Genomic DNA, 25,966 nt, shown 5'->3' on the forward strand with positions numbered 1-25,966 from the left:
CGGGGCTGAAGTGAGCCATGCCCACTCACCTCCCAGGAGCATGGACTAGCCCTTTCTGGCCTGCCAGGGTGATGACTCTGTTCCCAGCTCTCTGAAGATAACACCACCTTTGTTTCATTTCTGATTAATGACAATAACACTTACGAACCATTATTGCTCCTATTATACAGATTAAGCAACTGAGTCGGGAGACAAAGTGATGGGCCAGGGTTGGAACCTAAGATTCCACAGAGGAGCTAGTCTAACCCCCTCAGGGCCCGGTTTACCTACCACTGTGTGTTCCTGTACACTTTGGCGGGGGTTACACCATGGTGGGAACAATGTGGCTTCGTGCTTTCCACTAAAAACATGATTCAGCCAAGGCTAACTGGAATTAGAGGCAGCATTCTGTACCTTGGGCTTGTCATTCTGTGCAAATAGGTTGGTATGGAAACCGCACTTCTGAGGTTACAATGACAACACTATCTGCCTCTATTGGTTTTCTTAAAACATCACATGCTAATAGTAGGTGGGAAATTTCTACATTTACTGCATCAATGCTTGTCAACAAGCACCTACCTATAAATGGTTCTAAAGTCATTGCTGCAAACCCTTTCAACATACTCCATAGTTGTGCTCTTACAGCAAATAGCAAATACAGCCACTTTTCAGTGTCCATCTCCGACTTGATGGTGAGCCCCATGAAGGCAGTGCTACTTTATTCAGCTCCGGGAGCTCAAGGCTTCGATGGGGCATGACACCTAGGGCTGTTTCATAAATAGATCTTGTCAGGATAAACAATACTGTTATCAGATTTGCTAATCAACCACCCCAAGGTTGCTGGGCCGAACAGCAACCTTGTACATTGGCCCAGCCCTACACCATCTCCAAAGCCTTCTTGTTATTCTGTTTCACTTAGTCTTCCCACCTTCTCTGCAAGTTAAGCAAGGCACATATTATTAGTCCCAAACAGGAACTGGGTAAAGTGCAGTGACTTAGCCAGGCTGGCTGACAAGCAAGGGCATGCAGACTGGAACCCAGGCTGGCGAGCGCCTGGCCCAGCACTCTCCTGTGCTCCTCACAGCCCCTCCCAGATGCCTCACTCATGGGGCACCAGGCTCCACATCTGACCTGAACCCTCCCCACCCCGCTCTCAGACCTACTCCACCGTTCCATGAGCATCCTCTATGGCAGTTCAGTTTAATCCAGATCTCTCCAAACTGCAGATGGGTCTGTATCCCAGCTCCTCCCCCACAGCCTCTTCTTGACCCTACACATCTGTTCTTCCTAATTAGCTTTGGCTCACCTGAATGGAAATCATAACGAATCACTCTGGTTATCTTTCCATGGAGAATGAGCCCAGGGACAGCCATGGGTGCTGGGTTGATGCAGAACTGTGTGTGGCGGGGGGGGGAGCTCCCTGAAATGTGATCAGGGGATGCTTTATGGTACTTTACAGGAGAGAGGCTCATGGGAGAGAGGTCTGTTTCTGGCACCTTGCCTGTCTGCTTCACTGGATGGGAAGGAACAAGCGCTAACCCCTGTGGAGACCCGACTGGACCTGCTGGACCCTGTCCTACAGGCCAAGACCAAGGTGAGGCAGGAGCTGGCTTGCCCTTGTGGGACTCTGAGAGTGATGCCTCCTTAAATTTTGCAGTGTGGCATCTCAGCTGCCTTACTGGGCCCCAGTCTTGCTATCCTGGCCTTTCCTTGACCAGACTCTCCCTAAGGGAAGAATTTACAGGGCTGAGGTCATGTGCCTACCAGACCTATGTCCCCTGTTCTAGATCCTGAAATCCAGATACCATAGGTGCCTCAGTAGGATGGAGTGTCAACATGGCTGTACAGAAGGCCTTTTATACAGAGTCCTAAATTAGGGGGTAGGAAGAGAAAGTAGCTACAAGGCAGCTGTCCACATCAGCCATGCTCTTAGGTCTAAATTCAAGAACTCAGCCAGGCGTGGTGGCTCACACCTGTAATCTTAGCAATTTAGGAGGCTGAGGCAGGGAGACTGCTTGAGTTCAGGAGTTCAAGACTAGCCTAAGCAAGAGTGAGACCTTGTCTCTACTAAAAATAGAAAAACTAGCCAGACATTGTGGCAGGTGCCTGTAGTCACAGCTACTTGGGAGCCTGAGTTTGAGGTTGCTGTGATCTATGATGATGCCACTGCATTCTACCCAGGGCAACTGTGAGACTCTCCTCCTCCCCAAAGAAGAATTCAAGAACTCAAAACTTGAATCTGGCCTTCCATATCCTTATAAAGGTATATTTGCTATGCTAAGAAGACAGAAAAATTTTGATTTAACAATCTGTCAACTTGATATATTCCTTTTAACTATTTAGACATATGGTATGTGGGCTTCTATCCACACTCTTGTCCTGAGCCTGGTGGACCCAAAAGTCTTGAGACCCAAGTCAGAAGTCTCTATGGGGAAACGAATGACCCATAGACACACACACACATAGCTGCTACTACAGGTCTGTGTTTCTGGTATACGATCATGGTGGCTAATTTTTTCCACCAAGTTGTGATCCTGCCTGCAATGTGTGAGTACGTGTGTGACAGGGTAGGCTTAGCACAGTCACCCTGAAAGGTGAGGAAGAATCATGGTGCTACTCTGCCTGAGAACTTCCCTTGCCCGTCCATGGAGGAGGCAGCTGAAGATGGTGGGTGCCCTGGTTGTGGGAACTGGCTAGAATCAGATTTGCTTCTGTCATGGTCAGGGGAGAAGTTCTGTGGATGCTGCCTCAGCCACTTCACACTTCTCTCCCTCCTTCCTCTTCCTTCAGGCTCTTCAAGTTTCCCACAGAATGAACACACTTATGCACACACACACACATGCACACACTTCATGGGTCATATCACTTCTCAGGCTTTCCACTGTCCTACGACCTTCCACTCATTTTTGACCCATTGGGATTGACTTTTGACCCCATGAGAGGTACAATGTCACCAAACATGAGTTGTATAGCCTCAGACATATATGCAGAGGCAACACTGGGCCCTGCCCCAGGTCACATTCAGTTGCAAGGTTCTGAGTCTCAGCCCCAGCCCAGGCCCACCCAGCTTCAGGCAGGCCATGATAAAAGTCATTACTGGACTGTGTCCCTTATCAGGACCAGCAGCGACAGACAAGCAGACCTGGAGTTCTTTCTTCTGGGGTCCACCTTGGCAGCACACTCTGCAGACCCACTGTGTGCCTGTGGGTTTGGAGATTCTGCAACCCCAGCTGCCTGCTAATGGTTCTGCTAGCCCAGACTTCCCTCACTGTCCCACTCGGACTTGGGGAAAGGCCCCTGATGGTTGGGGAGTTGGCCTATCTGCTCCCCCAGCCTCACCTCTGTGCCCCTTGCCCCCAGCATCCCTGTAGAAAGACCTTACAGGGTCTGACCTTCTCTCCAGGCTCTAGCCGCCCTCCCACCTGCTCCAGCCCTCCCTTCTGCTGTACAAATACGGGGCTCACTGCCAAGATGTGGGAACAGTAAATCTTCCTTCATTCTTTTATGCATGCCCTCACCTCTGCAGACGGCGCTGAGGAAAAACAAACCCCACAAAATCCCCGTGGGCTCTGCAGTCTGGCAGTCTCTTTATGCTCCTCTCTGATTATCTCTGGAAGCCAGCGGCCAGGAGCAGTGGCCCAACCAGGTCCTGTGGAGGGGCAACAGGCCCTCTCCCCCTGCTGAGGTGCTCAGCACACTCAGCCAACACTTGTCACATGCTGAGCCCCGTACCAGATTCTGGGGACCAGAAATCAGTGTGACCCGGGGAAACTGAGAAATCAACATTCACGGCTTCCTGGAGTAATAGGTCTGTCTAACCTTCTTGGCTTCCTCCAAATTTCCAGAAAGCGTCTGGGCCTAGGAGGGCCAGACTATTTGCTCAAAACATAAGGTAAAGTGAGGTAGAGCTGCCCTGGCAGACGGGTCGGGTCAGCTGTAGGCTTTAAAGAAGAGACTTCCTCCCTAAGGGCCTTGGGGCCAAGGTAGCATCTGCTGATGTTACAGCCTTTGCAAGACAGTCTAGGCCCAGAGAATTCCTGGAACCTTCCTCCTGCAGCTCTGGGCACCAGGGAGGGCTTCCACTGAGCTCCATCAAACTGAAGGAAGACCGCAGGAGGCTGAGGGGCACTGGGTTTTACAGAATTCCTTTTATATGGAAGAGAGGCACCAGGCTTACAGTGACCCACTGTCCTGGTTTGCCTGTCACTGAAAGGTTTCCCAGGACATAGGTCTTTCAGTGCTAAAACCAGGATAGTCCTGAGGAAACTAGGAGGATGGGTCACATTAACTGAGGGGTACAGGAAAGGACCCTCCCTCCATGGGCCTGGCACGTGGCTGCATCCAAGAATGGCTTGGAGCCCAGTTGTCTGCTAGTGGTTCTACTAATCCACACTTCCCTTGTGGCAGAAGGCTGGGGATGGATGGAGGGACCTCCTGGCTGGCACAGGAGCAGTCAAAGAAAGAGAAGGAAGGAAAGTGTTTATGGTCTTCTTGGTAGGGAAGAAATTCCCTCTACTGCCTTTGGGGACCTGGGCCCCACGAGGCCCGCACGGAGGCTGGGCTGTCACAAAGTGAGCTAGGGAGCAGCTAAGAAAGCTACCACCTCAAGGGGCCCAACCTGTCTGTGAATCCTTTGCTGAGGGTCCAAAGGACGCTCTACTGGGCAGAGGAACATGGAGAAAGATGTCTTTACACTGGTGTCTTTCACCTGGTGTCTATTCCTCCCGGGGCCCTGGAGGGTAGGCCTCGGGAGATAGCAGCCTTGCGGTGCTGCAGAGCACTGAGCAGGATGGGACCAGCTGGTTTCTGCAGGTCTGTCCCAGGGAGCAGGCTCCTCTCGAAGCTTACCTATCCAGACTGGAAGGTGTGAGGCAGATGTCTCAAGAGGCAGAGGTTTGAGTTAAAGCCATTCTGACAAAGAAAAGCCCATAGGGACCACTTCACCCAGACTTCTAATTTGGCAAATGAGAGGCCGAAAACCAGGGAGGCTGAGTCAGTAGCTGGGACAGCACATTCCCACGTGGGCTGCAATGGGACTCTGTCGCCAGAACCATTGTCAGATGCCACAGTCAGAAGGGAGAATTTTCAGAGCTAAGCCTAGTCCTGTGCTGTTCTGGGAGGGGCCCATCAGTGGGGGACTGTGTCTCTGTGGCCAGGACCTCCCCTTCCATTCTGCCCGATTCCCCAGCTTGGTCCACAGCAGCACCAGCTCCAAGTGGATCCTTCATCCCTCCACCCCCCAGAGTGCTCCTTGCTGGGAAGTCCCAGCCTGCAGGGACCTTGCCCGCTCTGCCTCTCCCTTCCCAGCCTTAGCTTCACCCTGCAGGAGTAGAGAGCTACTCCCTACCCGCCTCCTGTGACCTTCCTAGAGGGAGAGGGATTGCAAACAGTTTAAAGAGCCTTGACCAACTCTGGGCTTCAGTCAGTGTGGTGGGAAGCCGAGTCCTCAGAGTGGGGCGAAAGCTGAGCTCACCTTGGTGTGTCCAACACGGAGGTAGAGAGAGATCAGACCCAGGATGCCGAGAAGGACTGGAAGAGCAGGGCAGGTGAAGGTGGGTTCTCTTTTGACTAGTAGGAATGTTCCAAGTGCATGGCCGGGAGAAGGCAGGGGAGAACGGTGAAATGACCACCAAGATGTTTCAGGAAAAGCATCTGGTAGCTACTGTACCGGCATTTAGCATTTATAGCATCCCAGTTTTGTCCTATTGAGGGTTAGTCTAGCACCCCCCAAAAAGAAAATGCAGAAAGGGCCCAAGAAATGTTCCCAAAGAATGGCAGTCCTGCTTCCTTGTTCCTAGAACCCTTCTAGGAAAAGCAGGTTTCCCCAGAAGGGTCACAAGGACACAGATCTTGAAACCCACAGCATCCTTGAGGCCCAGCAAGCATGAGGAGGAGCTGAAGAGAGAAGGGCTCTGCCCTGGGCATGGTGACCAGGAGCAACCCTCTTGGAAAGTCTCAGGAGATTCAAAAGCTGAGCCCAGGCAGGTGGGATGCTGAATCCTTGGGGAGGAGGGCACAGGGTTCCTGCACACTGAATTGCCCTGACTTATTCAGTAAGAGGCCTGTGGAGCTCCCTTAGCAATTACTACTGCCCCACTAAGTTCTGTGCCTGGCTGGCCATTAATAATTTTTTTGGAAATAGGTCTCCCAACTCTAATAAGACAATCAGCTTTCTACCTCCCAATTCCCTACAGAGCTTAACACAGCTGGGCACCCAGCTGGTCCTCATTAAAACTCTTTTGGACCTCAATATTCCCACCCTTGCTGGCCTCACCTCCATCCCGCCACTCCAGCCACTGGCCTGGGCCATGAAGCCAGCCAGGTCACTCCCTTCTCTTCATTTCTCTTCGTTTTCTAAGAGCTGGACTGGCAGATGCTAACAAAGGAAAGGGAGAGCCTGGCCAAAGGTATTGGGAGCTTATGGAAGCTAAAATAGTAAGCAGGGAATTGCTATTAGCAAATTCTCTCATCAGGGCATTCTTTGTGGTTCTCCTACAGGAGATATTCATTTGTAAGCTTTAAGTCAGACTGTGAATCTCAGGAAGAACTGGAAATCACTAAGAATAATGCCTGAAAAGGGCCTCTGGCAGGAGCCTCTACACTCCCTGGGTTTGGGTTACCTCATCTATAAAAAGAAGGCATTGCAATCCATTACTATAAGCAGGTGGCTACATCAGGTGATCTGATGAAGTACCTTCCAATTCTACACTTCCCTGAATATTGGGCAACTTCATTCATACCTGTACAAGTTAGAGACCCACATTTAGAGTAAAAAGACCCACAATTCACATCCTGGCTCTGACTCCCACCAGCTGAGTGGTCTTGGGTGAGTCACTTAACCTCTTTGAACTAGTTTTCTAATCTATGGGGACGATACTGACAGTATCTTCACCGCATGGATGATGTGAGATATGAGCATGTTTTATAAACTGTAAACCACTATTCCAATGTTATTGATTATGAACAGGTCATAATGGCTGTAATAAAAAAGAGCCATCCCCTTTAATAAGCAAATACTTATGGTGAATATCCAAAAGCTCATAGCTGACAGATGTGTGTTTAATTCCTGCCTGCCCAGGAATACCTGCTGTCTGTCATTGCCTCCTGACGTGGGGACTTCCAGGAGTCAGGTAGAAAATGTTGATCTCAGGGTGGAGGCTGGAGGTCTGGGCAGTAGGGACCCCAGGTGAGGCTATTTTACCACCCATTTAAAAACTCCTCCATGATGCTTCTGCAATTTGACAGCAGACTGCTAGCAACCTCTTCCCAAGGTAATGCACTGACAGCAAATTAAGGCCTTTATTTTTTAGTGCAATTCATGTAAAGGGAGTAGACCCTCCAGGAATGAATAATCAATTGTACAGCCTTTCAAAAAATGTGCTGATAAACTCACACACTTCTGTTTTGGCTAAGCACTCATTCTATTTCCTCGGGTAAGCACCATAAAAAAGTTCATTGCAGTTTTTCAAAGCCAGATGCCAATTGCATTTTAATTGCTACAGAGGAGAGAGGAGGGGAGATGCTTAGCCAGAAAATTGCTAACTGGGCATAAACTCAGAAAGAGATCTCCCCGAGCCAAAAGGTTTATTTCTGAAACAAAGAGCTGAGGGCAGATGGAGCCTTGTGGGGGAAACCAAACCTTCCGTAAGAGAGCACTGGCTTAAGTGGTTCTCAGACTCCAAGCCTCCGAGCACCTGAACACCTAAGGCTCTTCATTGCAGACCATACGGAGATTTAACAAATTTAAAGAATTTTTTGTAGAAAGCACATGCCAGAATTCTCAGGTACATGAGCAGGAGTCAGCACCGATGCTTCAAAAAATATACATGAAAGGACGATTGTAATTCTATCCCTCAATGTACATCTGTGTATGTGTAGGTGGGTGGGTAGGTGTATGAGAGAGGGAGAGAATTTGACCAAGGCCATACATTGCTTTAATAATAGAACCCCTTGGACAAGTTCACAGAACTGTCATTTTAAAACCAACACCTGTACTGACTCCATCGTCCTTGTTTTCCAGGGCCCCTGCCACATGCAGGAGCACCTGGAGCCAGGTGAGAACAGGAAGCAGGGAGACCAATGGGAGTGGAGAGGATCCTGACTCCCATGGGCTTAATCTGGGCTGGCCCAGCCTGATTCCATCTGCCCAGGAGCCTCTGAGCCAGGGAATCCTCCAGGGAGGCACTTAGCTTGTCTGAGGGCACAGGGAGAAAGTAGGATATGGGGCATCCCTGAACACCCTTCCAAAATATATTCACAGGGGCTGGAAAGGGCAGAAGGACAGGCTCCCAGCTGCCTCCAGCAGCATTTGGGGCTCCAGCTCCTGCCTCTCATCCTTCACCCTCCTTGCACCACTCTCAACCCAGCCCCAGCCTCTCTCCTGCTGTTGAGCCTGTCTGGTAACAAAGAGAGACTCTGAAACTAGGGCCCGAGAGGAGGGACCTGCAGCCAGGCGGCTGGCCCGTGAGTGGTGTCTCTCGGGCACAGTGGTGGGAGATCCCATGCCCTCTGCTGCAGAGGCTGCTGCTTCTCCTCCAGCTAGTGGACCTGCAAGAGACCCCAGAAAACAGGAGGCTGGTACACAGTGACACTGGAGAAAGCAGGAGGATTTGAGAGGGAGTCCTAGATGGAAAGAATGGAGCTGGAGCCACAGCACGGCTCTACCACACACCAGCTAGGTCACTTTTATTTCATAAATCACTTAACCATTCAGAACCTTGATTTTAACTTATATCAAATGTAGTTTAAAATAGGTGCTGCTGGCTCGGCACCTGTGGCTCAAGTGGCTAAGGCGCCAGCCACGTACACCTAAAATGGCGGGTTCGAATCCAGCCCGGGCCTGCCAAACAACAATGATGGCTGCAACCAAAAAATAGCCGGGCATTGTGGCAGGTGCCTGTGGTCCCAGCTACTTGGGAGGCTGAGGCAGTAGACTCGCTTGAGCCCAGGCAGTGGAGGTTGCTGTGAGCTGCAATGCCACAGCACTCTACCCAGGGGGATGGCTTGAGGCTCTGTCTCAAAAAAAAAAAAAAAAAATAGGTGCTGCTCTAGGGGGGTTGTAAGATTTGAATGAGAAGAGGGATGCATACATCCCCTGTAAACTCTAAAGTTTATCTATCTAAGTTAAGTTAGGCACCCCTGTGCCTAACCTTGGAGAAAAATGCTTTTCATTATCATGCCCCAAACGTAAAATACGTTTGAGAAATAATATGTTCTTACACACGTTATCTCACTCGGCTCTCCCATTGACCACAGCAGATTGCTGACTGTCACACAAAACTTTACTTAGATTCAGGACTCGAACCACTAAATGCTGAGGTCTCTCCATGGTATAAGGAATGCTGTCACTAGTAACCGCCTCAGAGGCCAGGGATGAGTGACAGAAATAGGTAAACACACAAGTCACACTCACTCTGAGTCTGGCACTGTGCTAGACACTGTATGGGTCTCATGGAATCATCACAAGGGCAGATAAGGTAGCCACGATGATTATTACCAGGAAACTGAGGTTTACTAAAGTTAGGAACTTGCCAAAGGTAACCTGGAGAATGGCAGGTCTGGGATACAAACTCAGGTCTCACGCGGCCCAGCTGATGCTTAAATTGATAGACACGTGATGAATTCATGTTGCAAGCATCCCATCTTCCTTCACCCTCTCTGGGAAACACTCCCTAGTCTAGGCCTTATCCCACCTTTTTCTTTGTCGCTGCTACACATGGAAAGAATAAGAATTGTCTTGGGCCACACATGAAATACTAAGGAAAGATGATCAGCAAGGGGGAAAAAAAGCCTGTATAGTTTTCATGATATTGGACAGCACAGATAAGCCAAAAAAAGCCTCACAAAATCAGCATGCGGGCTGCAGGCCTTTTCCCGGACCTCAGCAGCACCCCATCCAGGTAAGGGGTGAGGTTTACAGTGTCTGAAGGGTAGGTTCTTTAGAACCTCCTGCCCAGCCCCCACCCCACACTCACCTGAGCAGTCTCATGGATCCAGTCCAGGAACTCGGCTACCTTAGCGTAGACACCTGGGTGATTGGGCTCTGCACAGCCACGACCCCAGCTGACCACGCCTACGAGGTGCCATTTGTCACCATCTGGGCACACCAAGGGGCCCCCGCTATCTCCCTGAGGAACCCAAGCATGGAGACACAGAGAAACAGCCAGTTAGTCACTCCTGGTGGAGCCCACCAGGCCTCCATGGGGAATAAACTCTCCTGGGGCCCCTCCTGCTTCCGGCTGGAATACCAGGTGGCCTCTCACCCCTCTGTCACCCCTTAATGTGAGCTCCAGACTTGCCTAGTCGCCCCCCATCCTAGAGTGGACGTCCACCACAATAGACAGTCTCAGACCAGGGGGTAAAGCCACGGCGGGTCCTGCGCCCACCATCCGGGCCACACCTGGCACGCATCGGCCCTGCCGTCCAGGTAGCCGGCACACAGCATCCGGGGGGTCAGGGCGCCGCTGTACACGCAGGAGCTGTTGCAGAGCTGGGTGCTAAGCAGGGGCACCACCGTGTCCTGGAGCATGTCCGAGCTGTGGGCTGAGGGAGACACCGAGTATGGCTACAGGGGACAAAGCCAGACGCAGGGAGGAGAGCGGCACGAGGGTAGGTGATTAGAGACCCCAGAGACACAGACCCAAGAGGGGTGCCGAAGGGAGGAGCTGTGGAACCCAAGCAAGGAGGCGGGGGCTGTCAGTCCTGGGGACTAGGAGTGGGGCTCATCCTCCACCCCCGCGAATGCGGGACAAAGAGGAGTAAAAGGGTCTGGGTTTGAAGACAACTTTCAGCGGGGGTTCTCCCCAGAAAGGCCCAGGCCGGGGAGACTGGGGCCCCCAGGCCTGGCCAAGGGAGATGTCAGGGACAAGGGGATTGGCACCGCCATTCGGCCTAGGGAAGGACGCTCCCCACCACAGCCCCTTTGCACCCAGGGCCCTGAGCTGACTCACTATGGCTGGGGTCGGTGTGGCCCCAGCCAGACACCCAGCACTGGGAGCCCCTGGGAAATTGCTGCTCCAGGGCTGGCAGGCACACGGCACCCACGGTGTCTGCGGAGAGGCAAGTGGTCCCACTCAGGCTCGGCTGCCTTCCCTGCAGAGCCTGAGCGAAGGACCAGGGGCAGCCAGATTCTCCTCACCCTGCTTCCCACACCGTCCTGGATCCTAGCCTCCACTAGCCAGGGGTCTGCGCAGGCCGCTGCATCGTCCCCCCATGGTGATGGTCGCCACTCACTGGGGACAGCGCGCAACTGCAGTGTCCGTGGCGCCCTCTAGAGGCAGGCGGTGCACCTGCTGCCTGCGCCCAACCTGGGCACTGGGGGAGAACTGGAAATTCCTCCTGGCTGTGGTGGACCTCAACTTCTAATGAGGACCCATTTGGCTTCCCCCAGGGTGTCTAGTGCCTGGGTGTTTCCAAAAGTGTGTGAAATAGCCTACAGGTGGAGCCAAGCGTGATTTTAGGAAATACTTAGACATGCCATGAAATAAACACAATTCACTTGTAAGAATGTTATTTCCTGGGCTCACCTCCCAGGGCAGGCGCCATGGGCAGGACAAACCCTGACATCTGGCTCAGGACTGTCTGTTCCATGACCTCGAAGAGAGTGGCTCCTCTCCCTAAACTAAAATGTCTGTCTATATAAATCTGCTTCGTCTACCTGTCAGGGTTGTCACAAGAACTGAAAGAAATGATACTGGAAAAATAAAAGGAATCTCATAAACTTCAACATGTCACGAAATGGCCAGGACCTCACACCAGCCTGGGGACAGGGGAGGAGCAGCCCATTAATGATGGTGCAGCTGGGAAGCCCTGACTGGGACCCCAAGGCAAATCCTGCCCAGCAGCCCAGCAGCCCAGCAGCCCAGCTGTCAGAAGGACTTGAACCTTTGTCCCAAAAAGAGCCTGTACAAGATGTGGTACCACTTCAGTCCAGGTGATGCCAAACGTCACCATAGTCCCTACATGAATAGACTACAGCACTCAGAACTCAGAGGAAACCTTGGAAATCAACTGGCCTCCTTCTCCCACCCAGTCCCCACCCTCTCTCACCATAGCCCCCAGCCTGCCCACCCCAGGGCCAGCGCCCCACCTGAGAAGTTGAGCGGTGTCCGGAGCCACAAGAGAGCAACATCATAGTCATGATTCTGTGTGCTGTAGAAGGGATGGGGGATGATCCTCTCCACCATAGCCCCCTGGTATGGCCTGATGGCACTGTGGCTGACCAGCCCTGCATGAACTCGCCAGCTTGACAGGCGGGACAGCCTGTAACTGCACACAGGGGCCATGCTGAGCCGAGGAAGGAAGGAGCAGAAGACATCAACATAATAGAGGTGGTGGGTGGGGGACGCTGGCCAGAGAGGCCACTACCGGGAGCCCCATTACCAGGCTGCAAGCTCCTAGAGCCCAAGGGTCATGGCCTAGTATCACCCAGCGGCTGGAAAGACACTGGGCATAGAGTAGACGCTTCATACATGCTAAAAAACTGGTGGATAGAGATGTGACGCTAGGGGTCACTACCACTTCCTCTCTCCTGCATACATAATTCCACCAAGACCTCACTGCCTGCCACTTCCTCTCGCCTGCATACATAATTCCACCAAGACCTCACTGCCTGCCACTTCCTCTCGCCTGCATACATAATTCCACCACATTTTACAATAAATACAGAGGGGCTTTGTGTCAAGAAAAGCTCCCTCAGTCCCATCTCTGTGTTTACTATGTGATCATGGGGGAGGCACGTCCCTCTCCCAGCCTCGGTTACCTCACTGTAAAATGGGCTTTGCACTCTGTCCTGCTGCCACCAAAAGAAGAGGCTCAAAGAGCTCCTTCACTGGTCGTTCATTCATTCCTCCTCCAGCTAACATTTATTAAGCACCTACTATATTCCAAGCACTGTTCTAAGCCCTGGGGATACAGCAGTGGAAATATCCCAGGATTCCGTGGTAGTAAGAGTGAGAGTCCCTGCCCCATAGAGCTTCCAGTCTAAAAGGGAAGATGTCATTAAACAAGTAATTACATGAAAAGTGGTTTAATTACGTGGTGAAAACCAGTCAGAAACACAGGATGCTGGGAATGTGGAAGTATTTTAAAAACCTAACAGCTGACGAATGTACAGAACAAAGCTTTGACCTATTACTACTATTTGTGCAGATCTGTTCTTGACACCTCATAGGAGACCTTCACGAACCAGCCTTGCCCACTACAAGCAGACACCTGAAGCAGACAGCTGGACGTGGACCTTTCGTACGGGACATACCAATAGCTAAATGGAAAAGGCAGCGGAGGCCCTCTCCTCCCCAGCAGCCCCAGAGACTTGCCTGTACATGCAGTGTGCGGCCGTCACAACCCAGTCTGGTGCCAGCACGGAGGCTCCACACATGTGCCGGAAGCCCAGGGCCACACTGGCCTGCCAGGGCCAGCGCCCAGGAGCCACAGCCTGCCCACCAACTATCCGGGAAGCCAGGGGCCTTGCTCCACACTCTGCCAACAGAGAAGGGTAAGACAGAAAGGGGTGAGCATGGTCGTGGCTCTCAGGGAATGTGGCCCAATGCCAAGCCCCAGAGTCGATGTGGATACCTCTCATTTCTTATTTCTGGTCCTAAGTCGGGGACAGGAAGGTACAAGTGATGTTTACACACCTGCCTGCCCCATCAGACTACGGGCCTGCCGAGAGAAAGGACTATGCCTTTGGGGCTCTCCAAAAGAAAGGGGGAATGACATCAGAGGCCAAGGCAGAGAGTGGCAGGCAGTGAGGTCTGGAGAGCATCAGCCCAGCCCAGCAGCTGGTGGGGAACATGACAGAGGCTTAGAAAGGGCATCTGCAAGAAGGGGCCTGGCAGGCAGATAGCAGGTGGTCAAGGATCACCTGCCAAGATTATTCAGCTGAGCCTCCCCATGGGGCTCTTCCACACTCATGGTGAGGGGACACTCCTACCCCCCCCCCCACTCCCACCACCACCTTCCCGGATAGAAGACATGACTCACCAGAGCACTTGAGGGAAACAATTTGGCCAGAAGTACAGTTGTTCCTACAAAAAAGGGGCACCAGCAAAAAGCTGGACAGGGGCCCAGCCTGTGGCCACACACACAAACCCAAAGGCATGGAGGAGGGGGGTGGTTGGTGGACAGTTCTTAAGGCCGCCACCATGTAGCCACAGATTTAAGAATAACACCACTTCTTTCCTGCCCCGGCCAGATAGCCAGGCTCTTTGTCACCACCAGTCCCTGAGATAGCAGCAGTATTCTGCCCAGTCTCCTACAGGACAATAGAAGGACTTCAAAGTCCTTGAGGGGAGATTTGAGTAAGGCCCAAATATATGAATAGAATATTTACAGATGGGAAAGCCCAGCTGTTCCCTTGAATGGCCTGGAATAGATACTTGTTTGATGGATGAACAAATGGGCCAGGGAGTGAATGAGTGATCAGAGCTCTCCACCCCGTGTACCTCTGTCCTGGCCCTTCCTCTGGGCCCTGCACATTCCCAGTCTTGCTCTCCTCTTTCCCCTCCTCTCTGTTAGCGTAAGCCTCGATTCCTTTTTGACCAAAGCCCCCTTCCCTTTCTTTATTCTCTTGCCCCCAGCAGCCCAGTACCCGGATCGTCTTAGTTTCTTCCAGTTTTCCAAGCCTGTGGCCCTCCCAGCTCTCCTGAAGGAGTCAGCCCCTCCACAAACACTTCCACTTGCCTGTTCCTGCTATATCTAAGGCAGGAACCCAGCCAGGACTTCCCCCCAAGGCCAGCCACATGCCCAGTCATATGCCCAAGGACAGACCCTGAGGACAACAGCTGGAACAGGAGGGCCTGAGAGAACTGTTCAAATCCGAAATGTGGTAATAGGATGCCCACTCATCTATCCCAGGAGGCTGTTGGCAGCTTGAGGAAGCCCAGGAAGGGGCAACAACCCTCTCTTCTTTTTTTTTTTTTTTTTGAGACAGAGCCTCAAGCTGTCCCCCTGGGTAGAGGGTCATGGCATCACAGCTCACAGCAACCTCCAACTCCTGGGCTCAAGCAAGTCTCCTGCCTCCGCCTCCCAAGTTGCTGGGACCACAGGCACCTACCACAACGCCTGGCTATTTTTTTTCGGTTGCACCCATCATTGTTGTTTGGTGGGCCCGGGCTGGATTCGAACCTGCCACCTTAGGCATATGTGGCTGGTGCCTTAGCCACTTGAGCCACAGGCGCCGAGCCACAACCCTCTCTTCTTATGTCTCAGTCACTCCAGACCCACCCTCCAGATTTGGGGAAGGGACTGCTCTGTTCCAGAGCCCTCTTCTCTGGGAGACTCTCCAGGCTATGTGCAACTCTTTTTTTTTTTTTTTTTTTTTGGCGGGGGCCGGCGCCCTATTCCTTTGAGCCACAGGTGCCACTCCTATATGCAACTCTTAGCCTGAACAACTCAATCGTCTCTCTCCTGAAATATCACTATTATCCAAATAAAGTGTAGCAGGGTTGAGAGAGCCTGGTTTGGAAACAGGAGCCTGGTTTCAAGATTTGGCCTGGTTGCTTATTAATTATGTGTCCTTGGACAAGACCCTTGAACCTCATTAAGCCTCAGTTTCCTGGCCAGTAAAAGGATAAGAGTACTATTTCAAATTCTGTGACAGTAATAACCAACACTGGATTTCTTATAAGGGGCAAGTGATGGAAGTGAAGCCGTGATGGGCAGGCTCATGTGAGCAGAGCCCTGACTGCTGATCAGGAGATGTTACCCTTTGTCCTCCTATCTTAGACTGCCAATGTTCCCCCACCAGGCTCCCATGACAAGGAGGTTTGGTGCTGGGCTGACCACCAGGAAGTAGGGGACCTCACTCACCTAACCTCCTCAGAAGTCCTACCTGGGCTGCCGTATCTCCTCCAGGAAGCCTCCCGGGCTAGAGGAGAGCTGAGCAAATCGCTGGGAGCTGTTTAGCTTGTGGTCAGTCAGGTTTACTCCTTTGTAGTAAGTCATTCTTGGCAGAAGAAGGAAATAAAAGAGGAGGAAATTGCAACAGGAATTTGCACGAGGTATTTATACCAGGAGAGTGACTGAGTGAGGCTGTGATGATGACTTCTGGGATTTATGCTTTTCAAAAAGTAGCAAGGCCCAAAAGAAACAGGCTGGGGAACCATCATGCCCGGATGCTGGATGACAGGCCAAGTGAGCCTTGCCATCTCCTGAGCACACTGACAGTGACGGGTAGATACAGGTCTCCAACTTCCCTTCCCCCACCCACCAGTGCTCTGCCCTCCCCAGACCCAGGGCTGGACCCTGTTACCTGAGATGCCCGAGGCTCTGGCAGATCTGCACCCCCAGGGCAGGGCTCCAGCCCTCGTTGCAGACCAGGAGCCAGTCTGACTGGGCCCTCACTTGCACTTCCAGCAAGAAGTCGTCTCTGTCTACTCTGAAAGATACTGAAATCATGGCGTGACACCCTCATCCCTCCCGCTGTGGGGGGTCAGGAGAGGATGGTGGCAGGACAAGCCAGGAGGAGCTACACTTGAGACTCTGGACCCTGAAGAGGTCTCAAGGGTAGTCTGGGTCACCCAATGTCAGGTTCCCTACTCCCCAGGCTGTCAGGACAGTCCTAACAACAGTATAACCCCTATTTGTGGGGCATTTCATTTTTTTTTAACTGAGTAATTTTAAGCATGCTCCATCACTCACTGTCACGGCAGCCCTGTGAAGTGAGCATTACCCTCTCCAATCTGCAAAGGGAGAATGAAGGCTCGGAGTTGAAGGTACTTGCCCCAGATCACAGAATCAGCAAGTGATAAATCAAGTTTTCTGATCTGAAATCCTGTGACGATAATAGTTACATTTATTTAGTACGTCTTTTTTCTGGGCTGTCAGAGACTGAATTTTGTCCTCCTAAATTTATATGTTGACGTCCCAGCCTGCAGTGTGACTGTATTTGGGGACAGGGCTACTTTAAGAAGGTGATTGAGGTTACAGGAGGTCATAAGGGCGGGGCCCAGATCCAACAGGGCTGATATCCTTATAAGAGAGAGAGACATCAGACATTTCTCTCTCTCTTCCCCAGAATAGAGGAAAGGCCCTCGGGAGGACACAGCAAGAAGGCCGCCGTCTACAACTCAGGAAGAGAGTGTTCTCTAGAAATAAAATTTGCCAGCACCTTGGTCTTGAACTTCTAGCTTCCAGAACTGTGAGAAAATAAATGTCTGTGGTTCAGCCACACAGTCTGTGGTGGTTTTGTTATGGCAGCCTGAGTAGACTAAAATGCAAGCTCTGTGCTAAGCTCTTTTTATAAATCAGTTTGCTTTATCCTTATAATTTTATGCAGTAAACAGTTTTATTTCCATTCTACTTTTTTATTTTATTTTTATTTATTTATTTATTTTTTTTTTTTGAGATAGAGTCTCACTCTGTCACCCAAGGTAGAATGCCCTGGCATCATATAGCTCATGACAACCTCAAATTCTTGGGCTTAAGAAATCCTCTTGCCTCAGCCTCCCAAGTAGCTGGGACTATAGGCACCTGCTACAATGCCTGGCTATTTTTAGAGATGGAGTCTTTCCCTTGCTAAGGCTGGTCTCAAACTCCTGAGTTCAAGCAATCCACCTGCCTCAGCCTCCCAGAGTGCTAGGATTACAGGTGTGAATCACCATGCCTGGCCTTTATTTCCATTTTATACAGAAGGAAATGGAAACTTAAAAAGTAAACATGCCCACGGTCACAGGGCTAGCAAAAGACAGACTCCAATCATACTCTCACAAAACTGCTGTAACAAATGCTCACCCCCAGCCTCTGGACAGCACTGTACTCCTGATCCCAACTCTCACCTGAAGGGGTGGAGATTATAGGGGAGATGTTTCCAGACCCCTGGGTGGCCCAGCTGGCCATAAATAGGCTCCACACACACCTGGAACCTCTTCCCACATGCTGTGGCCCACTCAGCCCCAATGACAAGCTTCTCTCCCTCTCAACAGCCCAGGTTCCTGGCCAAGCCCCAACTGAAGATAAGGACAGTTCCAAGGACTGCTGAAAGCCCTGCATCAGAAATCAACTTTGCAAGGCTAGACCTTGTCCCCACTCACTCAATGACAGAAAGTTGGCGGTGAACTAAAGGCCCTCCATGTTGGCCCTCTCGCCTGCATCTGTGAAGGGGCTCTGAGCTAGGGAGGGTGTCACACAGCCTTGGGGTGTGGCCCACCTGGTCTGGGAAGTGTGGGGAGCAGAGCTTCCTCACCACTGGCCTCTGAGCAGCCCAAAGGCATTTCTTCATCCTGCAACGTTCCGGGAGTGGGCTGAGAGGCAGCTGGCCATAGGTACAGCACTTCAGGGAAGGACAAAGAGAGGGTCACCGAGAAGACACTGGGAGAAGGGGAGAGATTCCCAAAGGAGGGGGTCAAGGTCAGAACAAAACACTCTGGGCTAGACACAAGGAGCCACCTGGGGACTCCTCAGGCACCTTGCCTTTGGGGAGGTCCCCAGACAGCTTGCTGAGGACAGGCACGGTGCTCTGCCTGTCTGTCTCTCCTTCTCTTTATCTCTTTGACTCTCTTTTCTTCCTCTCTCTGCCATCCTCTCTGTCTCTATCTCTTTTTCTATGTGTGTGTGTGTCCTCTCTGTGTCTCTTTCATTGGGAAATATTTCTAGAAAAGCTCTGACCAGGGCCTCCCTGTACCGTGCACTCCTGCCCGGAAGACTAAAATGTTCTTCTTTAGCAGAGCCTGGGTCCTCCTGGTGTACCTCTCCGCCTCCCCACCACCACCCTCCACGTCTACACAGTGTACATGTGGAAGACTCTCATCTCATTTACCTGTGACACCTGAACAGCACCTGTTTCTCCCTGCCAGCTTCCCCGAGATCCTGAACCTGTCCCTCCCCAGACCATGGAAGGGCCCCCAGCACTGACCTATGAGCCAGGAGCCAACACCTGCACCTGCCAGCAGCCCCAGGGCTCCCAGTACCGCACAGCCACGCTGCATGGAGTGCCAGCACCCTGCCAGAGAGACTGTGAGGAAGGGCAGGGGGGTGTCTGGGCTCCCTGCTCCTGCCAGCCAGCGTTACTCCACCCCAAGACCCCACCACAGAGCTAGGCACCCATGGAGCTCTGTGCTCCATCAGTGTGGAATGGCTACGGGGCAGGGTCCTTACCACAGAAGCCCATAGAGACCCTTCAATCCCTCAAATGGAAAACAAGGAGCAAAGACAGGTCTGGGGGTAAAGAGTGACACAGCATCATGTGGGTGAGGCTAACCCAAGGAGGATCCAGAGGACACAGGAAGATTTACACATGGGAATGTCCCTCACTGCCCCCACCCTGTCATTCCCTTCCGGCCCTGTCCAGCCTACTGGGTTGCTGCTGGTCTCCCAACTCTGCTGTGAAGATCCCAGGTCTTGGACCCTCCTCTGGGTACTGAGCCTCCATAGGGGCGTGGTCATCCAGCATCAGCCTCTGGGGAAAGAGTTGTCAGACCCCAGGGTCCCGCATCAGAGACTGCCGAGGGAAGACCCACTCCCAGTCCCCATTCTCTAACGTCGACCACACCCTCCCACCACTGGCAAGCCTTTATTCATCTTGGAGACTCCCTGTCTGTCCACAGATGCCCCTCCAAGGCCCTCTCTGCTCTCCTGGAGCCCCTCACCTCACCCACTTTACTCTCACATAGCCAGTCAGTGTCAGAGCAAAGACTTGAATCCAGATTTGGCCCCATCTACAGCCCACACCCTTAACCACTCCCTATCTTGCCCCCTATGAGCCTCTAGAGCACACGCTGAAGTCCCTCAATGTCCCTCTTCAGGCTACAGACTCCCCTCCCGCACATTCCCTCCCATCAAAGGAGAAGTGATCCTCTGCCAGGCAAGCATGCACCCACACCCCCATTCACTTCAGTAGATACTATATAGCCCAAGTGCACAGGGGGATACTACAAAGACTCCAGAATCAATCAATGTGGACCGCCCTTCCCCAACTACCTCAAAGAACTCACAGTCTAGCCCCGAAGATAAGTCATGTCAACAAAGGAGAATGGGTCAGGTGGCAGAGGAAAAGTTCAGCCACACTACCATCATCATTCAAAAAATAAGAGCTTACCCCTCACTGGGGAGAGAGGAAGGCTTCCTCGGAGAGGCAGACTCTGACACAGACTGTCCTGGATGAATAGGGTTTGAACTAACACACATGGGCACGGGGAGTCCAGGCAAAGAGAGGAGGTTAGGAAAAGGCACTGGCAGTGGGGGATTGGGGGTCAGGGAGGACAGAGCAGAGGTGGTCACATCTGTGCCTGGAAGCTCATGAGCCCTGAGGAAGAGCAATGAAGGTAACACCAGACAGTTCAAAGCTGGGTCTACTTCTGACTGCGCGAACTTGGACAACTCGGGCCATCACTCAAACGTCAATGTTTCTATTTATAAAATACAGTAATCTCCATGGCTCAATAAATAATCTCCCCCTCTAGTGTATTGTCAACCTCCATTGTTCATCATGCCATAAAGCCAGAGTAATCTTTCTAAAATGCAAATAGGAACACACAAACCCCATGTGTGAAGTACATGGTGAATATCTGTAGCCTTCAGGATCAATCCGGAGCTCCATGGCTCGGCTCATGAGGTCCTCCATAACCTCTCCCAGCCTCACCTCTCCATCCTCCCAGCCAGCCCTAACTCCCTGCAGAGCTGAAACTAGGGGTCACACCGACATGCAAGCCGTTCCTCAGCTCATTTAGGGACTTTGCACCTGCTGTCCCCTCCCCCACATAGCTGAGTCCTACTAACTCTTTGAGACTCAGTGCAGATGTCACTTCTTCAGGGAGCTTCCTTTGATATGCCCAGAACCTGTTGTGGCCCTCCCTATATTGTGCTCCTTCCCTTCTCTCTCTCTCTCCTTCCTTACAGGTGTGTGTATCCCAGGGCTGAGCACAGGCCCTGGCACAAACACGGAGTTCAATTAAAGTGCACTGAAGAAGGGGAGGCAGCCAGGCAGTCTGAACAAAACAGTGTGATTGAAATGGCTTAATAAACAACAACACACCATGTAAATTTCAGGTATAATAATATTAATAAGGAATATCCATAAGCTATGGGCCCTTCCTCAAGGAAATTTATAATTCAGAAGAGTTGATTAGATCCCTTAAAATGAAAGTTGACTCCCATCTTCTGTGAAGACCACCTTTCCCTGTCAACACATAAGTGTTGTAACCAGTGATCACAAAGCCTGAGACACTGACTCCAAAATAATGTTGGCTTGGATGTGCTGTTTGTGTTATGTGGGATGTTCTTTTCATACCAGACTCCTCCCAGTCCTGCCTTTGTGCTCCACTGAACTGGCCTTCCTGATCCTCTCTGCCTAGGGGAGGAAGCCTTTGCCACATTCACTCATGTGGGTCACCTCCAAATCATCCTGAAAATCATTCCACTGGACCCAGGAGCATCCATGCCAGTTTAGTAGCAAATGGGACAGTGGCCCAATACCTTCCCTGTAGAGTAGCACACCGGTCCCACCTACTATCCCTACACCAGTCATAGCCCGGGACCTGGAGGAGTGGCCCTCCCAGCAGCCACAGGCCTTGCTTCCCCAGGAGAAACACAGCCGTAGTTTGTATCCACCTCTCTGAAGATGAGACTCCTGGGGCACAGGCAACAGGGTCAGAGCATGGGCTTGGGAAAGCCAGGGAAGAACCCATAAGACAGTAGAGAAATGGCCACAGAGTGTGAGGTGGGGGTTTCTTCTCTGGGGATGTGGTTTTTCTTCAGCTGACATCATCTGGGCGTAGAGGCAGGCTAGTCTACAGAGAAGTCCAGGGCATACCCAGCCTTTCCTGTCATCTTAGTACCAAGGGAACTTGGCTTTCAAGGCAGCCTCTGAACTGAACGGCCTCACTTCAGATACCTACCTCAAAACCCAGCTGTCCAAGCTCATGTGGTAGCCTGAAAAAAATGACCCTTCATGGTGTAAGATTCCTTGGTCCTCTTTTTGAGCCAGAGTCCAATGTTACAATGATTTGCTAAGCGTGGCCTATGTGCAAAGCGCTTAGTAGGTCTATGGGAGACAAGGGAGGATAAAAGGCAGCCCCTGGGGAAAAAAACAGGGTTTTGGCCACACAAGAGCCCTGCTAGGATTCAGCCCCATTCCAGAGCTGTCCTGGGTGGCTCTTTCCACCAGCCTACAATCCCAAGGGCAGGGGAGAGAAAAAGAATGAGAGAGAGAGGCCCACTCAGGGATGACACAGAGGCATAGCCTTACCGTAGTGGTCAGTGGCACTGTTGGAAAGCTTCAGGGACAGCTAATCATCATCTTGCTCTCAGGCCAGCATTGATTAAATAGCCCAGCCAGCTTTGTTGGAAGATGAGGTCTTCCTAGTCCACACATGGCCCCTCCCTGTCTCCCCTCTCCACACACACACACAGACACGCACCAGAGAGACAATGAACTCTGCTCAGGACCCATGAATGGGCCCCTTGTTGCAGGAAAGGGGGCCAAGGGCTAGGCTGGGCTAGGCAACCCCAGTCCCTCCCATCTGTTAACTGGAAGTTCAGAAACAGAAAAAGGTTACAGGGAGGAGGGGAGGCCAGCTACTGTTGCTTAGCAACCAGGTCCCTTGTGCCAAAAAGTGTGCCCCATGCGCGCTAGCACAATTCTCCCTACTTGCTGACAGGGCTATACTACAGACACTGATATTAGCACTTGTTCAAATGTTTCTGAGCCCTCTGGGTTATATCTTACATCTGTGTAGTTGGCTTTACTAGCAGCCTGGGGCTGTGACCATGTTGGAGTTTTGGGGGTGAATTTTGTCACTTCTCTCCCCAAGGCTGCACCTGCCACCCCATACCGGGAAAGAGCCCCCTGCATCCTGTCTACTCTGGGAGCCAGTTGCCACAGGAGCCCTCTGTGCTATCTTGTTTCAGAGCACCCCGGGTGACCCAGCCAAGCCCAGGTTGTTGTGAACACACCTGGGAGCCGCATACATCTCTTTAGGCAAGGAGGCAGAACAGCCCCCAGGGAAGGGAAGGCTGATGGGCCTTCATATATCCCCGGGGTGGGACCGTTAAGAATACATGCTTTAGAGTCAGGCCTTCATCCAACCCTAGTTCTCCTACTTCCCTACTCAGCTTTGCCTGTAAAATGAGGATAATAATACCTATCTCCGAGGGGTTGATGCTAGAATTTGATGTTAGAATTAAACTGTCTCTTTTTTTAATTTTAACCTGCACCCCAGAAAAAATTAGATGTTAGAATTCAATGAGATATTGAACAGAGAGCCCTTAGCTTGGGGTCTAGCATAGACTGTATTCAGAAAATAGTAGCTGCTGAACCTCACCCACAGAGGCTTTATTTTAATCTCTGCTCCCTATTCTCCTTAGACACTCGGTGTGTCAGATTTGAGCTTCTGGTCATCACAGAGCTCTCCACACACAAAACAATGAAGAGACAGAGGTTGGCCATGAATTACAGAGGAGGAGGAGGAGAGAAAGGGCAGCTGGAGTTGAGGGCAGCTGGGGTAGGCTCAGAGCCTCCTGGGACAATATTCCTTAGACTACAAATCTGAATACCTACGGTGTGTCAGGGACTGGCCTGGGCACGGAGGATGAACAAGTCATAGACCAGGCACCTGCGAAATGGAAAAAGAGGAGCAGATATAAATAATTGTTATTTGAAAAAAGGGAAATAACAAAGGCATGAACACAGAGGTACAGACAAACAGAGGAGTAGCTGACTCCTTTTCCCAGAGGACACGGACAGACTTCACAGAGAAGGAGATACCTGAGCTGAGTTTTGAGAAGTGAGAAGGCAGTCCCAGAGAAGGGCATTTAAAATATATTGCAGGTGACGTCAAAGAAAATGGCAGAGTGAAGACCTCGGAACACACCCAGCTCCATAAAAACAGTGAGCAGAAAGAGTCAGAATCAACTTTTCAAAACTGTAGAAATTATTCAAAAGTTTATGGTAACTTGGGAAGTGTTTACTCAAGAAAAAGGACATAATTCCTGTAAAATGCCTTGGTGGCATTTTAACTTGCTCTCATTCCATCCTCCTCCCTCGGACTCTGCAGCAGCCTTGAAAACCAGCATCCCGTGATTGCAATGGAAACCAGCAGGATAGCAGCTACAAGAAGGGGCAGTAGAACAAGCTTGAAGCTCCTGCAAAGCTCCCTTCCCAGAGAGTTGTCCTTGTTTGATCTGTCTGGAGGGCTCTTGGAAGAGCAGCCTTTGCAAGGCTGTCTTGATGTGACCTGACTTGCAGCTTGCCCAGTGTCAGGTTCATGACCAAATGTCAGGTTTGTGTTGCTGGTTTTTATCCCAGTACTAAAAAATGGTGACTGAGACCAAGTCAGCAGAACAAATGAGCAGACCAAACAGATCCAAGCACCAAGATTTATTAAGCAGAGTGAAGACCTCAGAACAGTACCTTAGAGAGGGAACAGGTCTATCTCTGCAAGTGGAGAAGACCCTGAGATTGAATAGCGTTCTCTCCTTTATACTAAGGTTTTAATTCTATGTTAAGCTGGTGTAGAATATTCATGCAAAGGGGTGGAGAGTTCTCAGAATGGTAAGTCCTCTCTGTTTTTAACCTTGTAAGGCAATGTCTGGGGGTTGCCATGGCATTTTAAACAGTCATGGCATGGGCGGGTAATTTTTACTATGCTAATGAGGGTAGGTCACTTCAGGACACTGTCACCTTACTTAGGGGCATGCTCTAAAGACCCCCTTTTGTGGCCTTGATCATATCTCCACTTCGTGCTTTCTCTGCCTCTTTCTAACTGGTAAGTCCTTGGAGACGCCCTATTGTGAACCAAACATCTGTTCAGTTCTTGGAAACCCCCTGGACAAGACATCTGTTCCCCCTCCTCCTCATCTTTACCTAGCACCAGGGTAAACACATTGTCTCTAAGAGCATTTATCGAAAACAATTAGAGACAACTGTTGGATTTTGTAGCAGCCTGAGACAGTAGATAATAGTTGGGGTGAACAATGGGTAAACCAAAAACCTTACAAGGGTAATCTAGTGAGTGACATGTCTTTGAGGGCCTTTGAAAGCCTCCACAATATACCTGGGAATCTAGAAAGCCACATATATGTATAGGACTGTGTGCATGCCCAGGGGCACATGTGCAGGAAAGGCCAAAGGAAGGTCCTAGCCAATCTTGAGGCTCTATACAAGCAGGAGGGCTAAGGTGGGGTTGTACACTTCCGTCTGAGTGATGAAGGCAGGCCCCAGCACATACACAGAGCCTCTCTGCAACTGGGCAACTTACTGTTTCCAAGCATCAAGGCAGGCCCTGTCCACCTGCAGCCTGACCACTAAGCCATGATCAAACATGACAAAGAATGCAGATTTTACAAAATTAGTTGAAATAATTCACTGAACAGACAACAGCAAGAAAAAACAAACCTTGAAAAAGAGAAATAATCATATTTCCAGAGTTGTTTTGTATTATATTTTTTTAAATACAGTTTTCAATAAGACATTATGAGACATATAAAGCATCAAGAAAGAAAGGCCTATACACAGAGCAAAAAAGAAAAAGCAATAAATAAAAACTATCGCTAGGCTGGGTGTGGTGGCTCATGCTTGGGAAGCCAAGGCCGGAGGTCAGGAGTTCAAGAGCAATTTGGGCAACATAGCAGTATAGAGAGACTCTATCTCTATGAAAAAACAAAAAATGAAAAAGCCAAGACATTGGATTTACAAGGTGAAGACTTTAAATCAGCCATTCTATATATGTTCAAAGAACTAAAGGAAATCATGTCTAAAAAACGGGAGAAAATTATGAGAACAGTGTCTTCTCAAGTAGAGAATGTCAATTAAAATTAGAAATTACATTTTAAAAAACAAATAGAAATTCTGGAGTCTAACAGGAAATTCACCAGAAGTGCTCAATGGTAGATGTAAGTAAGCAGGCAGAAGAAAGCATTGTGAAGTTGAATATAGGTTAATTGAGATTATCCAGAATGAGGGACAGAAAGGGGGCAAAGAGTGGAGGAAAATAAACAGGAGTTCATAGACCTTTGAGATGTCATCACATATACCAGCATATGCACAATGGGC

The 25,966-nt window shown here is 50.7% G+C and overlaps 1 protein-coding gene across 1 annotated transcript; it reads right to left on the reverse strand.

Annotated features, from left to right (window-relative positions):
• Positions 1-8,233: 8,233 nt before the first annotated feature.
• Positions 8,234-22,306, reverse strand: TMPRSS5 (transmembrane protease, serine 5). The gene is made up of 13 exons (XM_023516063.1): positions 22,163-22,306; positions 19,273-19,375; positions 18,833-18,931; positions 18,128-18,250; positions 16,232-16,367; positions 15,812-15,925; positions 13,963-14,006; positions 13,296-13,458; positions 12,068-12,246; positions 10,929-11,027; positions 10,379-10,521; positions 9,950-10,106; positions 8,234-8,526 (listed from the first exon to the last, which is right to left on the reverse strand). Exons 2-13 carry the CDS (start codon positions 19,367-19,369, stop codon positions 8,234-8,236), a joined length of 1,647 nt encoding a protein of 548 aa, XP_023371831.1. The 5' UTR covers positions 19,370-19,375; positions 22,163-22,306.
• Between the last annotated feature and the right edge of the window lie 3,660 nt (positions 22,307-25,966).

The sequence above is a fragment of the Otolemur garnettii genome, unplaced genomic scaffold (genome assembly GCF_000181295.1).
Source record: "Otolemur garnettii isolate 467f Iridium unplaced genomic scaffold, OtoGar3 scaffold00086, whole genome shotgun sequence".
NCBI classification, from domain to species: Eukaryota; Metazoa; Chordata; class Mammalia; order Primates; family Galagidae; genus Otolemur; species Otolemur garnettii.